This window comes from Salvelinus fontinalis, chromosome 3 (assembly GCF_029448725.1).
Source record: "Salvelinus fontinalis isolate EN_2023a chromosome 3, ASM2944872v1, whole genome shotgun sequence".
Classification (NCBI taxonomy): domain Eukaryota; kingdom Metazoa; phylum Chordata; class Actinopteri; order Salmoniformes; family Salmonidae; genus Salvelinus; species Salvelinus fontinalis.
The window spans coordinates 65,388,992-65,402,911 of record NC_074667.1 but is presented as its reverse complement, the minus strand read 5'-3'; the positions used below and the strand labels follow the sequence as shown (position 1 = coordinate 65,402,911).

At 45.0% G+C, this 13,920-nt stretch overlaps 1 protein-coding gene across 1 annotated transcript in view; it reads right to left on the bottom strand.

Moving 5' to 3' along the window:
- The window catches only part of stab1 (stabilin 1), a 174,734-nt gene that overhangs the window by 119,401 nt on the left and 41,413 nt on the right, over positions 1 to 13,920 (bottom strand). Inside the window, exons 9-18 of the mRNA XM_055917813.1 lie at positions 12,195 to 12,322; positions 12,043 to 12,119; positions 10,764 to 10,886; positions 9,590 to 9,730; positions 8,809 to 8,880; positions 7,207 to 7,320; positions 2,643 to 2,696; positions 2,138 to 2,218; positions 272 to 424; positions 112 to 174 (exon numbers count right to left, since the gene is read on the bottom strand). Coding sequence (XP_055773788.1) covers positions 112 to 174; positions 272 to 424; positions 2,138 to 2,218; positions 2,643 to 2,696; positions 7,207 to 7,320; positions 8,809 to 8,880; positions 9,590 to 9,730; positions 10,764 to 10,886; positions 12,043 to 12,119; positions 12,195 to 12,322 — 1,006 coding nt within the window. The remainder of the gene's footprint in view (positions 1 to 111; positions 175 to 271; positions 425 to 2,137; positions 2,219 to 2,642; positions 2,697 to 7,206; positions 7,321 to 8,808; positions 8,881 to 9,589; positions 9,731 to 10,763; positions 10,887 to 12,042; positions 12,120 to 12,194; positions 12,323 to 13,920) is intronic.

Genomic DNA, 13,920 nt, shown 5'->3' with positions numbered 1-13,920 from the left:
GATGGAGCAGAAGCTTAGGATCGTTTCACTGCATCGGGGATAGCAGACACAGGTGTTTATTAACAGCCACCTTCATGAGAGGAATAGAAAACATTGCTGTGATTATTTTACCAGTTCTATGCTTCCCTTGGGGCAATGGGACTCGTAGAGATGGCTACACCTCACACACGGGCCCTGGAGAACAGACACACAAACAACATCACAATGCCGCAGTCATTTTTTTCTCTCTCAATTAGACTAGACAGGAACAGAACAGGATGTTCCCACCTACCACGATGATTTTGTTCTCTGTGACATCACATCTCTTAGGCAGGATGGGGACGATCGAGGGCGGGACTAGAACCCCGTCAATCATATGGATCACACCATTGGATGCCATAATATTAGTAATCTGAAGAGGTTTCCCGCCCAGCAGCACCAGGCCCTGTCAGACACATAAAGAGTCATACCAATGGAGATGTCCTTAAAAAAGGGGAAGTTCAGAATTGTATAACTTATGATAGATGGTTTTTCATCCTGAAAGTGGTCCAATGTCTCTAACATTAAGTTATAAAATAGTGACCCTCCCCTTTAACAAATCACAATTAAATGACAAGTCAAGTAAACAGTAAAGAACACTGAGTCATGATTCACATGATCAACCTATCATTTAGTTCTCCCTTTTAGAATCAACACTATTTTACAGAAAAGATCCCGGTGTCTCCCAAATGGCACCTTGTTCCTTGTATAGTACCCTACTGTTGACCAGGGCCCTATAGAGAATAGGGTGTAGTACTACTGTTGACCAGGGCCCTATAGAGAATAGGGTGTAGTACTACTGTTGACCAGGGCCCTATAGAGAATAGGGTGTAGTACCCTACTGTTGACCAGGGCCCTATAGAGAATAGGGTGTAGTACTACTGTTGACCAGGGCCCTATAGAGAATAGGGTGTAGTACTACTGTTGACCAGGGCCCTATAGAGAATAGGGTGTAGTACTACTGTTGACCAGGGCCCTATAGAGAATAGGGTGTAGTACTACTGTTGACCAGGGCCCTATAGAGAATAGGGTGTAGTACTACTGTTGACCAGGGCCCTATAGAGAATAGGGTGTAGTACTACTGTTGACCAGGGCCTATAGAGAATAGGGTGTAGTACCCTACTGTTGACCAGGGCCCTATAGAGAATAGGGTGTAGTACTACTGTTGACCAGGGCCCTATAGAGAATAGGGTGTAGTACTACTGTTGACCAGGGCCCTATAGAGAATAGGGTGTAGTACTACTGTTGACCAGGGCCCTATAGAGAATAGGGTGTAGTACCCTACTGTTGACCAGGGCCCTATAGAGAATAGGGTGTAGTACCCTACTGTTGACCAGGGTCCTATAGAGAATAGGGTGTAGTACTACTGTTGACCAGGGCCCTATAGAGAATAGGGTGTAGTACTACTGTTGACCAGGGCCCTATAGAGAATAGGGTGTAGTACTACTGTTGACCAGGGCCCTATAGAGAATAGGGTGTAGTACTACTGTTGACCAGGGCCCTATAGAGAATAGGGTGTAGTACCCTACTGTTGACCAGGGCCCTATAGAGAATAGGGTGTAGTACTACTGTTGACCAGGGCCCTATAGAGAATAGGGTGTAGTACTACTGTTGACCAGGGCCCTATAGAGAATAGGGTGTAGTACTACTGTTGACCAGGGCCCTATAGAGAATAGGGTGCAGTACTACTGTTGACCAGGGCCCTATAGAGAATAGGGTATAGTACTACTGTTGACCAGGGCCCTATAGAGAATAGGGTGTAGTACTACTGTTGACCAGGGCCCTATAGAGAATAGGGTGTAGTACTACTGTTGACCAGGGCCCTATAGAGAATAGGGTGTAGTACTACTGTTGACCAGGGCCTATAGAGAATAGGGTGTAGTACTACTGTTGACCAGGGCCCTATAGAGAATAGGGTATAGTACTACTGTTGACCAGGGCCCTATAGAGAATAGGGTGTAGTACTACTGTTGACCAGGGCCCTATAGAGAATAGGGTGTAGTACTACTGTTGACCAGGGCCCTATAGAGAATAGGGTGTAGTACTACTGTTGACCAGGGCCCTATAGAGAATAGGTTGTCACTTGGGAAGCAGCTCGTCTTATAATAACAGAACTTACATCGTTGGTGATGTTGACTAGTAGGATCTGATTGGCCATAGTCTGAATCAGACTCATGCTTGCCAGCTGGTCCACGGTCAACTAAAGAGATAGAATCAAGAATTAATAGCTATGTTCCATAGGCAAGGAGCGTAACAGGAATGAATAGCTGTGTTCGACTCAGTAATTGTAATGAAAAGTAACTCCTAATCAAAAGTATTTAGGTGCAGGGTTCCAAAGGCAGTTAAAGTGGACAATCTAATCCAGCACTCACTGTGTTAACGTTTTCAAGTTGTTTAGCAGTTGCAGATGTTTAAACATTTACAAGTTTTGGCTACAAGCATTTAGAGTTTTAAACGTGTCTGTTTGAGTGGAGCCCATTCTAAAAGGTGCATTCAGCCAGATGACCTCATCAACAACATGATACGTTTTGTACAATTTTCTAAATTGTTTTTTCACGTCGGAGACCGGGGTTCAGATCCCACCTGTAACATAAGCTCTTGTAACATGTGGTAAAGGAGCTTACCGCAGCCTGGGAGTAGATGTGGTGTTTCAGTAGCTCTTGAAGCTTGCCCTGGGCCTTCAGCGGGAGAGAATAGAGTTCTACATTCAACAGTTTCACACTGGGAATACCGTAGGGTCACTGGGAATACCGTAGGGTCACTGGGAAAACCGTAGGGTCACTGGGAATACCGTAGGGTCACTGGGAATACCGTAGGGTCACTGGGAAAACCGTAGGGTCACTGGGAATACTGTAGGGTCACTGGGAATACCGTAGGGTCACTGGGAATACTGTAGGGTCACTGGGAATTCTGCATGGTCACTGGGAACACTGCATGGTCACTGGGAATACTGCATGATCATTGGGAATACTGCTGGGTCACTGGGAAAACTGTATGGTCACTGGGAATACTGTATGGTCACTGGGAAACCGTAGGGTCACTGGGAATACTGTAGAGTCACTGGGAATACTGTAGGGTCACTGGGAATACTGTAGGGTCACTGGGAAAACCGTAGGGTCACTGGGAATACTGTAGGGTCACTGGGAAAACTGTATGGTCACTGGGAATACTGTATGGCCACTGGGAAACCGTAGGGTCACTGGGAATACTGTAGAGTCACTGGGAATACTGTAGGGTCACTGGGAATACTGTAGGGTCACTGGGAATACTGTAGGGTCACTGGGAATACTGTAGGGTCACTGGGAATACTGTAGGGTCACTGGGAATACTGCATGGTCACTGGGAATACTGTAGGGTCACTGGGAATACTGCATGGTCACTGGGAATACTGCATGGTCACTGGGAATACTGTAGGGTCACTGGGGATACTGTAGGGTCACTGGGAATACTGTAGGGTCACTGGGAATACTGTAGGGTCACTGGGAATACTGTAGGGTCACTGGGAATACTGCATGGTCACTGGGAATACTGTAGGGTCACTGGGAATACTGTAGGGTCACTGGGAATACTGCATGGTCACTGGGAATACTGTAGGGTCACTGGGAATACTGCATGGTCACTGGGAATACTGTAGGGTCACTGGGAATACTGCATGGTCACTGGGAATACTGTAGGGTCACTGGGAATACTGTAGGGTCACTGGGAATACTGCATGGTCACTGGGAATACTGTAGGGTCACTGGGGATACTGTAGGGTCACTGGGGATACTGTAGGGTCACTGGGAATACTGTAGGGTCACTGGGAATACTGTAGGGTCACTGGGAATACTGCATGGTCACTGGGAATACTGTAGGGTCACTGGGAATACTGTAGGGTCACTGGGGATACTGTAGGGTCACTGGGAATACTGTAGGGTCACTGGGAATACTGTAGGGTCACTGGGGATACTGTAGGGTCACTGGGGATACTGTAGGGTCACTGGGAATACTGTAGGGTGAAGGATTCACTGTTGTTCACATTACTGCGATTTCCCTTCACAAATTATTTCTCAATTACTGTGGATGAAAATTTCTGCTTCCCAAATGACACCGTATTACCTTTATATTGTATTACTTTCGAAAATTGTATATATAGTATAATATAGCATCTATAGTAGTAGTAAATGATATAGCATCTATAGTAGTAGTAAATGATACAGCATCAATAGTAGTAGTATATGATATAGCATCTATAGTAGTAGTAAATGATACAGCATCTATAGTAGTAGTATATGATATAGCATCTATAGTAGTAGTATATGATATAGCATCTATAGTAGTAGTAAATGATACAGCATCTATAGTAGTAGTATATGATACAGCATCTATAGTAGTAGTAAATGATATAGCATCTATAGTAGTAGTAAATGATACAGCATCTATAGTAGTAGTATATGATACAGCATCTATAGTAGTAGTATATAATACAGCATCTATAGTAGTAGTATATGATATAGCATCTAAAGTAGTAGTATATGATATAGCATCTAAAGTAGTAGTAAATGATACAGCATCTAAAGTAGTAGTATATGATATAGCATCTATAGTAGTAGTATATAATACAGCATCTATAGTAGTAGTATATAATACAGCATCTATAGTAGTAGTATATGATACAGCATCTATAGTAGTAGTATATAATACAGCATCTATAGTAGTAGTAAATGATACAGCATCTAAAGTAGTAGTAAATGATATAGCATCTAAAGTAGTAGTATATGATACAGCATCTATAGTAGTAGTATATGATACAGCATCTAAAGTAGTAGTAAATGATATAGCATCTAAAGTAGTAGTATATAATATAGTATCTATAGTAGTAGTAAATGATACAGCATCTATAGTAGTAGTATATAATACAGCATCTATAGTAGTAGTATATGATACAGCATCTAAAGTAGTAGTAAATGATATAGCATCTATAGTAGTAGTATATAATACAGCATCTATAGTAGTAGTATATGATACAGCATCTAAAGTAGTAGTAAATGATATAGCATCTAAAGTAGTAGTATATAATATAGTATCTATAGTAGTAGTATATGATACAGCATCTAAAGTAGTAGTAAATGATACAGCATCTATAGTTCTAGTATATAATACAGCATCTATAGTAGTAGTAAATGATATAGCATCTAAAGTAGTAGTATATAATATAGTATCTATAGTAGTAGTATATGATACAGCATCTAAAGTAGTAGTAAATGATACAGCATCTATAGTTCTAGTATATAATACAGCATCTATAGTAGTAGTAAATGATACAGCATCTATAGTAGTAGTATATGATACAGCATCTATAGTTCTAGTATATAATACAGCATCTATAGTAGTAGTAAATGATACAGCATCTATAGTAGTAGTAAATGATATAGCATCTATAGTAGTAGTATATAATACAGCATCTATAGTTCTAGTATATAATACAGCATCTATAGTAGTAGTAAATGATACAGCATCTATAGTTCTAGTATATAATACAGCATCTAAAGTAGTAGTAAATGATATAGCATCTATAGTAGTAGTATATAATACAGCATCTATATCAAGATATACAGGGCATTCGGAAAGTATTCAGACCCCTTGACTTTTCCCACATTTTGTTACGATACAGCCTTATTCTAAAATGGATTAAATTGTGTTTTTCCCCTCAATCTACACACAATACACAATAATGACAAAGCAAAAACAAGTTTTGACATTTTTGCTAATTTATCAAATAAAATAAACTGAAATATTAGATTTACATAAGTTTTCAGACCCTTTACTCAGTACTTTGTTAAAGCGCCTTTGGCAGAGATTACAGCCTCGAGATGTCTCGAGCCTCAAGCTCTGTCAGGTTGGATGGGGAGCGTCACAGCACAGCTATTTTCAGGTCTCTCCAGAGATGTTCGATCGGGTTCAAGCCGGGCTTTGGCTGGGCCACTCAAAGACATTCAGAGACCTGTCCCGAAGCCACTACTGCGTTGTATTGGCTGTGTGCTTAGGGTCGTTGTCCTGTTGGAAGGTCAACCTTCGCCCCAGATTGAGGTCCTGAGCGTTCTGGAGCAGGTTTTCATCAAGGATCTCTCTGTACTTTGCTCCGTTCATCTTTCCCTCGATCCTGACTAGTCTCCCAGTCCCTGCCGCTGAAAAACATCCCAACAGCATGATGCTGCCACCACCATGCTTCACCGTAGGGATGGTGCCAGGTTTCCTCCAGACGTGACACTTGGCATTTAGGTCAAAGTGTTCAATCTTGGTTTCATCAGACCAGAGAATCTTGTTTCTCATGGTCTGAGAGTCTTTAGGTGCCTTTTGGCAAACTCCAAGAGGTCTGTCATGTGCCTTATACTGAGGAGTGGCTTCAGTCTGGCCACTCTACCATAAAGGCCTGATTGGTGGAGTGCTGCAGAGATTGTTGTCCTTCTGGAAGGTTCTCCCATCTCCACAGAGGAACTCTGGAGCTCTGTCAGAGTGACCATTGGGTTCTTGGTCACCTCCCTGACCTATGACCTTCTCCCCTGATTGCTCAGTTTGGCCGGGGCGGCCAGCTCTAGGAAGTGTCTTGGTGGTTCCAAACTTCTTCCATTTAAGAATGATGGAGGCCACTGTGTTCTTGGGGACCTTCAATTCTGCAGACATTTTTTGGTACAATCGTGGCTTGGTTTTCGCTCTGACATGCACTGTCAACTGTGGGACCTTATATAGATAGACAGGTGTGTGTCTTTCCAAATCATGTCCAATCAATTGAATTTACCACAGGTGGACTGCAGTCAAGTTGTGGAAACATCTCAAGGATGATCAATGGAAACAGGATGCACCTGAGCTCAATTTCTCAAAGCAAAGGGTCTGAATACTTACGTAAATAAGGTAATTCTGTTTTCTTTTTAAATACATTTGCAAAAAATTCAAAAAAAATCCTTTTTCACTTTGTCATTATGGGGCATTGTGATGTCATTATGGGGTATTGTGATGTCATTATGGTGTATTGTGATGTAGATTGATGAGGGAAACAATTCTTTAATCCATTTTAGAATAAGGCTGTAACGTAACAAAATGTGGAAAAAGGGAAGGGGTCTGAGTAATTTCCAAATGCACTGTACAGCAGTACACGGTAGTACTCACGTGGTACAGCATACATGTATATAGTATAGTATTAGTACTCACGTGGTACAGCATATATATCAGCCTGCCGTCTCTGAACTTGTCCACAGCATCGTTGGTCGGGACGAACACAGTGAGAGGACCAGGACCTCTCAGAGGCAGAGTAGTCCCACAGTTCTGAAAGACAGACAGACAGACAGATGTACAGACAGACAGATGTACAGACAGACAGATGTACAGACAGACAGATGTACAGACAGACAGACAGACAGACAGACAGACAGACAGACAGACAGACAGACAGACAGACAGATATTCAATAATTAGGTCATGCATTATCATTAGTGCTCTCTACAAGGTTAATATCTGTCGGTCTGCCCCTGAGCAAGTCGTCGATTAAGGCAGTCCCCCGCACCTCCCCCGAGTTAAATGCGGTTAAATGCAGAAGACACATTTCAGTTGAATGCATTCAGTTGTACAACTGACTAGGTATCCCCCCTTTCCAACGGACTAGGTATCCCCCCTTTCCAACTGACTAGGTATCCCCCTTTCCAACTGACTAGGTATCCCCCTTTCCAACTGACTAGGTATCCCCCTTTACAACTGACTAGGTATCCCCCTTTACAACTGACTAGGTATCCCCCTTTCCAACGGACTAGGTATCCCCCCTTTCCAACGGACTAGGTATCCCCCCTTTCCAACGGACTAGGTATCCCCCCTTTCCAACTGACTAGGTATCCCCCCCTTTCCAACGGACTAGGTATCCCCCCTTTCCAACTGACTAGGTATCCCCCTTTCCAACTGACTAGGTATCCCCCTTTCCCTTTCCAACGGACTAGGTATCCCCCTTTCCCTTTCCAACGGACTAGGTATCCCCCCCTTTCCAACTGACTAGGTATCCCCCCCCTTTCCCTTTTCAACTGACTAGGTATCCCCCCTTTCCAACGGACTAGGTATCCCCCCTTTCCAACGGACTAGGTATCCCCCCTTTCCAACTGACTAGGTATCCCCCCTTTCCAACTGACTAGGTATCCCCCTTTCCCTTTCCAACTGACTAGGTATCCCCCCCCTTTCCCTTTCCAACGGACTAGGTATCCCCCTTTCCCTTTTCAACTGACTAGGTATCCCCCCCCTTTCCCTTTTCAACTGACTAGGTATCCCCCCTTTCCAACGGACTAGGTATCCCCCCTTTCCAACGGACTAGGTATCCCCCCTTTCCAACTGACTAGGTATCCCCCTTTCCAACGGACTAGGTATCCCCCCTTTCCAACGGACTAGGTATCCCCCCCTTTCCAACGGACTAGGTATCCCCCCCTTTCCAACGGACTAGGTATCCCCCCTTTCCAACGGACTAGGTATCCCCCCTTTCCAATGGACTAGGTATCCTCCCCTTTCCCTTTCTCTATAACCTAGCAGCAGAATGCTTTAAGAAGCATTATGCCAGAATGGTCCAATCAGTAGGTGAAGTACATCAGAAGGAATACGACCATGGCCTGTACTCATAGTAGGATGATCTAGGATCAGTTTAACGTTTCAGATTATAATAAAATAAGATTTCATGGGACATGGAGGGACCTGATCCTAGATCAGAACTCTGAGACTCTTTGTGAATATGAAACCCTGAAACAAAACATCTTCGTGAAAAACCATTAGAGTTTCACTCACGTCCACCAGCGAGAGGAAACGGTTGTATTTCTCATCTTTTGTCAGGATCTCCCCGATGGTCTTATCAGCAAACTTCAAGTGAGAGAATGATCAGTCAGTATCATCGAAAGAGTTTTATAGAGGGCACATCTTTGTAGCTTTGCCATATTTGGCTCCTGTGTGAAAATAGGCAGCGCATCTGAGGGATATCTCCATTTTAAAGTAGTTAATTTCTTCTTCTTCTTCTCCTACTACTTCTGTGAGTTTATTTGACGGTCTGTAAACAAACTGAAAGGTTGCATACTGCCACCTAGAGTATGGAATGTTTTCTCATGAGCATAATTCATGGGCTGATCCCTCCCGTTGACCTTGATAGAATTACATGATCCTTCCTTACAACCCATACTGTAGGAAGTCCCAGCCAATTGGCTACTTCAAAATGGTGAAAGTCCTCAATTGCACTGTTGTGTGAAAAGTGGGCCCTCTATGCAACTCTATGGTATCATCCCAATCACAAATGGTAGCATAGTATAATGCTAAGGTAGTGTTTCTTCATCCTGGTTCTGGGGACCCAAAGGAGTGCACGTTTTTGTTTTTTTGCCCTAGCAACTACACAGCTGATTACACTAATACAAGTTTTTAATGATGAGTTGATTATTTGAATCAGGTGTTATGTGCCGTGGGCAAAAACTAAAATGTGCCCCCCAGGACCAGGGTTTAAAAACACTATGCGAAGGAAAACCAGCGGTAGAGAGGACCTCTGGGCGGAGGTGTACTACTCATTCTAATTATATGGTAACACCTGCTCATCCTTTGGGCTGTCAGGGATGATATTCCTGGGCATGATTGGCTGGTCGATGATATGGATAACCCCATTGGCTGCTGGGATGTCCTGCTGGATGACTGAGTAGAGAGTCTCAGGAGACTTCACCAATATGAATTGCTGTCAAACAACACAAAACAAATTACATTTACATTTACATTTAAGTCATTTAGCAGACGCTCTTATCCAGAGCGACTTACAAATTGGTGCATTCACCTTATGACATCCAGTGGAACAGCCACTTTACAATAGTGCATCTAAATCTTTTAAGGGGGGGGGGGGGGCAGAAGGATTGCTTTATCCTATCCTAGGTATTCCTTGAAGAGGTGGGACCACCACATTGGGGGTGGGACCAATTACATTGGGGGTGGGACCAAATACATTGGGGGTGGGACCAAATACATTGGGGGTGGGACCACCACATTGGGGGTGGGACCAAATACATTGGGGGTGGGACCAAATACATTGGGGGTGGGACCACCACATTGGGGGTGGGACCACCACATTGGGGGTGGGACCAAATACATTGGGGGTGGGGCCAAACACATTGGGGTGGGACCAAACTGCATTCTAAATGGCACCCTATTTCCTATATAGTCCTATTCCCAAGAGCCCTATGAGCCCTATGAGCCCTGGTCAAAGTAGTGAACTATAAAGGTAATAGGGTGCCATTTGAGATGAATCCCTAAAGAATGAGGACATTTTTAAGATTATAAACAAGATAATTTAGGGTTGCAAAATTCCTGTAACATCCCAGAAATCCCTGTTGGAGGCTTATTGGATTTCCTGCTTATTCCCTTTCTGATTCCAGGAATATTCCAACTGGGAAAAACCTATGCAGCATTTTGCAACCTTACCCAAAGCATTCAATATTCAGTATTCAGAATGCTTTAATTTCTGGAGAAAAGTCACAGAGATCTAGTTTATCCTGTAGCTGAAAGATTATTGAAACATATGATTTGAAACAAGATATGAAAGATATGATGTGCCTAGACTAACAGATGAATGAGAATATAGTATTTCCTTCACCTTATTGGCCTTGAACCAGAGTTGTAGTCACCTTATCGAGCTTGAACCTGACTTGTAGTCACCTTATTGGGCTTGAACCTGAGTTGTAGTCACCTTATTGGGCTTGAACCTGAGTTGTAGTCACCTTATTGGGCTTGAACCTGAGTTGTAGTCCACTTGCAGTATAGACGTCGGTTCTACCCAGGCTTTTATACAGGTACTGACCCCTCAGCAGGTAACGTTGACACACAGACTCGTCGGTCACGCCCTGAGGAGGATGGACGACAGGACAGGAGTCAGTAACCTGGGCTGCATCTCTAAGGCTGCAACATTCCAGTCATTTTCCCCCCAAAATTCCCTGGTTTTCCAAAAATCCTGGTTGGAGGATTCACAGTTTTCCGAGTCATTCCCTTTTAAATCTAACAATCTTCCAACCAGGATTCCTGGAAAGTCGTGGAATTTCGTACACATTTATACACACCTAGTACACATTTATACACACCTAGTACACATTTATACACACCTAGTACACATTTATACACACCTAGTACACATTTATACACACCTAGTACACATTTATCTCTTGCTAACACTTTAGCTAAAGAGAGCATAAGCTTGGGATGCAGCTCTGGTCTGTTCAAATCTGAACGTGCTTTATCTGACTGGTTGGCATGAGGCAGAGGAGTGGACTAAAGCAGAGGTGCTGTTGTAGCCCTGGACTAGCTGATTGACCTATTAAAGGGCTTGATGATTAGCTTGTTGAATCAGGTGTGCTAGCTCTGGAACAGTTCTAATACAGGGAACGGCTGGGGGTCCTGAGGAGAGGTTTGATAACCCCTAAACAGGGAACCGCTGGGGGTCCTGAGGAGAGGTTTGATAACCCTTAGACAGGGAACGGCTGGGGGTCCTGAGGAGAGGTTTGATAACCCCTAGACAGGGAACAGCTGGGGGTCCTGAGGAGAGGTTTGATAACCCCTAGACAGGGAACGGCTGGGGGTCCTGAGGAGAGGTTTGATAACCCCTAGACAGGGAACGGCTGGGGGTCCTGGGGAGAGGTTTGATAACCCCTAGACAGGGAACGGCTGGGGGTCCTGAGGAGAGGTTTGATAACCCCTAGACAGGGAACGGCTGGGGGTCCTGGGGAGAGGTTTGATAACCCCTAGACCCCTGGACAGGGAACGGCTGGGGGTCCTGAGGAGAGGTTTGAAAATCCCTGGACTAAAGCACAGACATATCTGGGATCAGGGTAAGGTTAGTATGATTAGCAACCTCTGGGTTAGGTTGTTAGGGTTAGGTTGTTATGGTTAGGTTGTTAGGGTTAGGTTGTTAGGGTTACGTTATAAGGGTTAGGTTGTTAGGGTTAGGTTGTTAGGGTTAGGTTGTCAGGGTTACGTTATAAGGGTTAGGTCGTTACGTTAACTTACTGCTAGAGGCACAATGCGTAGAGGGATGAAAGCGGTGAACGGTCCCTGTTGACTCATGGTCAGCATACAGCCTCCCACTGAACATAAAGAAAACAGACATTAGTAACCTGCCTTTTAACAACAACAATAACACATACAGGGAGGTTGGGTACCGAATAGCGAGATGGCTCCAGAGAGCTTCCCCTTGTGTGTCCCCTCCCTGTTAAGCTCCACTAGCCGTTCCATCAGGTTGCCATAACAACGGTAGCCATCGCCGATCTGTTGGGAGTTACACAAGCACCTGACAGAGGAGAGAGAGAGAGATAGAGAGAGAGAGAGAGAGAGACAGAGACAGAGAGACACAGAGAGAGAGAGAGAGAGAGAGAGAGAGAGAGAGAGAGAGAGAGAGAGAGAGAGAGAGAGAGAGAGAGAGACAGAGACAGAGACAGAGACAGAGACAGAGACAGAGACAGAGACAGACAGATAAGGAGAACATTCAATTCAGAGTTGAAATACAGGGGGGTCCAGCCCTCCTCCCAGAGAGCTACTGGGTGTGCAGGATTTACAGGGGGGTCCAGCCCTCCTCCCAGGGAGCTACTGGGTGTGCAGGATTTACAGGGGGGTCCAGCCCTCCTCCCAGGGAGCTACTGGGTGTGCAGGATTTACAGGGGGGTCCAGCCCTCCTCCCAGAGAGCTACTGGGTGTGCAGGATTTACAGGGGGGTCCAGCCCTCCTCCCAGGGAGCTACTGGGTGTGCAGGATTTACAGTGGGGTCCAGCCCTCCTCCCAGAGAGCTACTGGGTGTGCAGGATTTACAGGGGGGTCCAGCCCTCCTCCCAGAGAGATACTGGGTGTGCAGGATTTACAGGGGGGTCCAGCCCTCCTCCCAGGGAGCTACTGGGTGTGCAGGATTTACAGGGGGGTCCAGCCCTCCTCCCAGATAGCTACTGGGTGTGTAGGATTTACAGGGGGGTTCAGCCCTCCTCCCAGGGAGCTACTGGGTGTGCAGGATTTACAGGGGGGTCCAGCCCTCCTCCCAGGGAGCTACTGGGTGTGCAGGATTTACAGGGGGGTCCAGCCCTCTTCCCAGAGAGCTACTGGGTGTGCAGGATTTACAGGGGGGTCCAGCCCTCCTCCCAGAGAGCTACTGGGTGTGCAGGATTTACAGGGGGGTCCAGCCCTCCTCCCAGGGAGCTACTGGGTGTGCAGGATTTACAGAGGGGTCCAACCCTCTTCCCAGGGAGCTACTGGGTGTGCAGGATTTACAGGGGGGTCCAGCCCTCCTCCCAGAGAGCTACTGTGTCACGACTTCCACCAAAGTCGTTTGTTCGGGCGGTGTTCGGTGGTTGGCGTCACCGGTCTGCTAGCCATCGTCGATCCACTTTTAATTTTCCATTTGTTTTGTCTTGTTTTCCTACACACCTGGTTTCCATTTCCCTCATTAAGTGTTGTGTATTTAACCCTCTGTTCCCCCCATGTCCTTGTGTGGAATTGTTAATTTGTAAGTGCTCGTGTGCGTCGGGTTTTGTACCCATGTAGGTTATTTTTGTATTGCCGTTGGTTTTGTAATTAAACTGCTCTGGCTATTCCCTATTTCTGCTCTCCTGCGTCTGACTTCACTACCACCAGTTCCGCAACCCTTACATACTGGGTGTGCTCAGGGTTTTGCTCCAGCCCTACTCTAACACACCTTGTTCTACTATTTAGCTGCTCATCAGATCCTTAATTAGCTGAATCAGTTATGTTAGAACAGGTCTGGAGCAAAACCCTGCAGATCTAGCAGCCCTCCAGGAGGAGAGTTGGCCAGATCTCGCCTGAGTTTAAAGTTGCAAAATTCCAGTAACATTCCCCAAATTCCCATGAGGATTCCCAGATTTCCTTCTCCTTATTCCCTTTCTG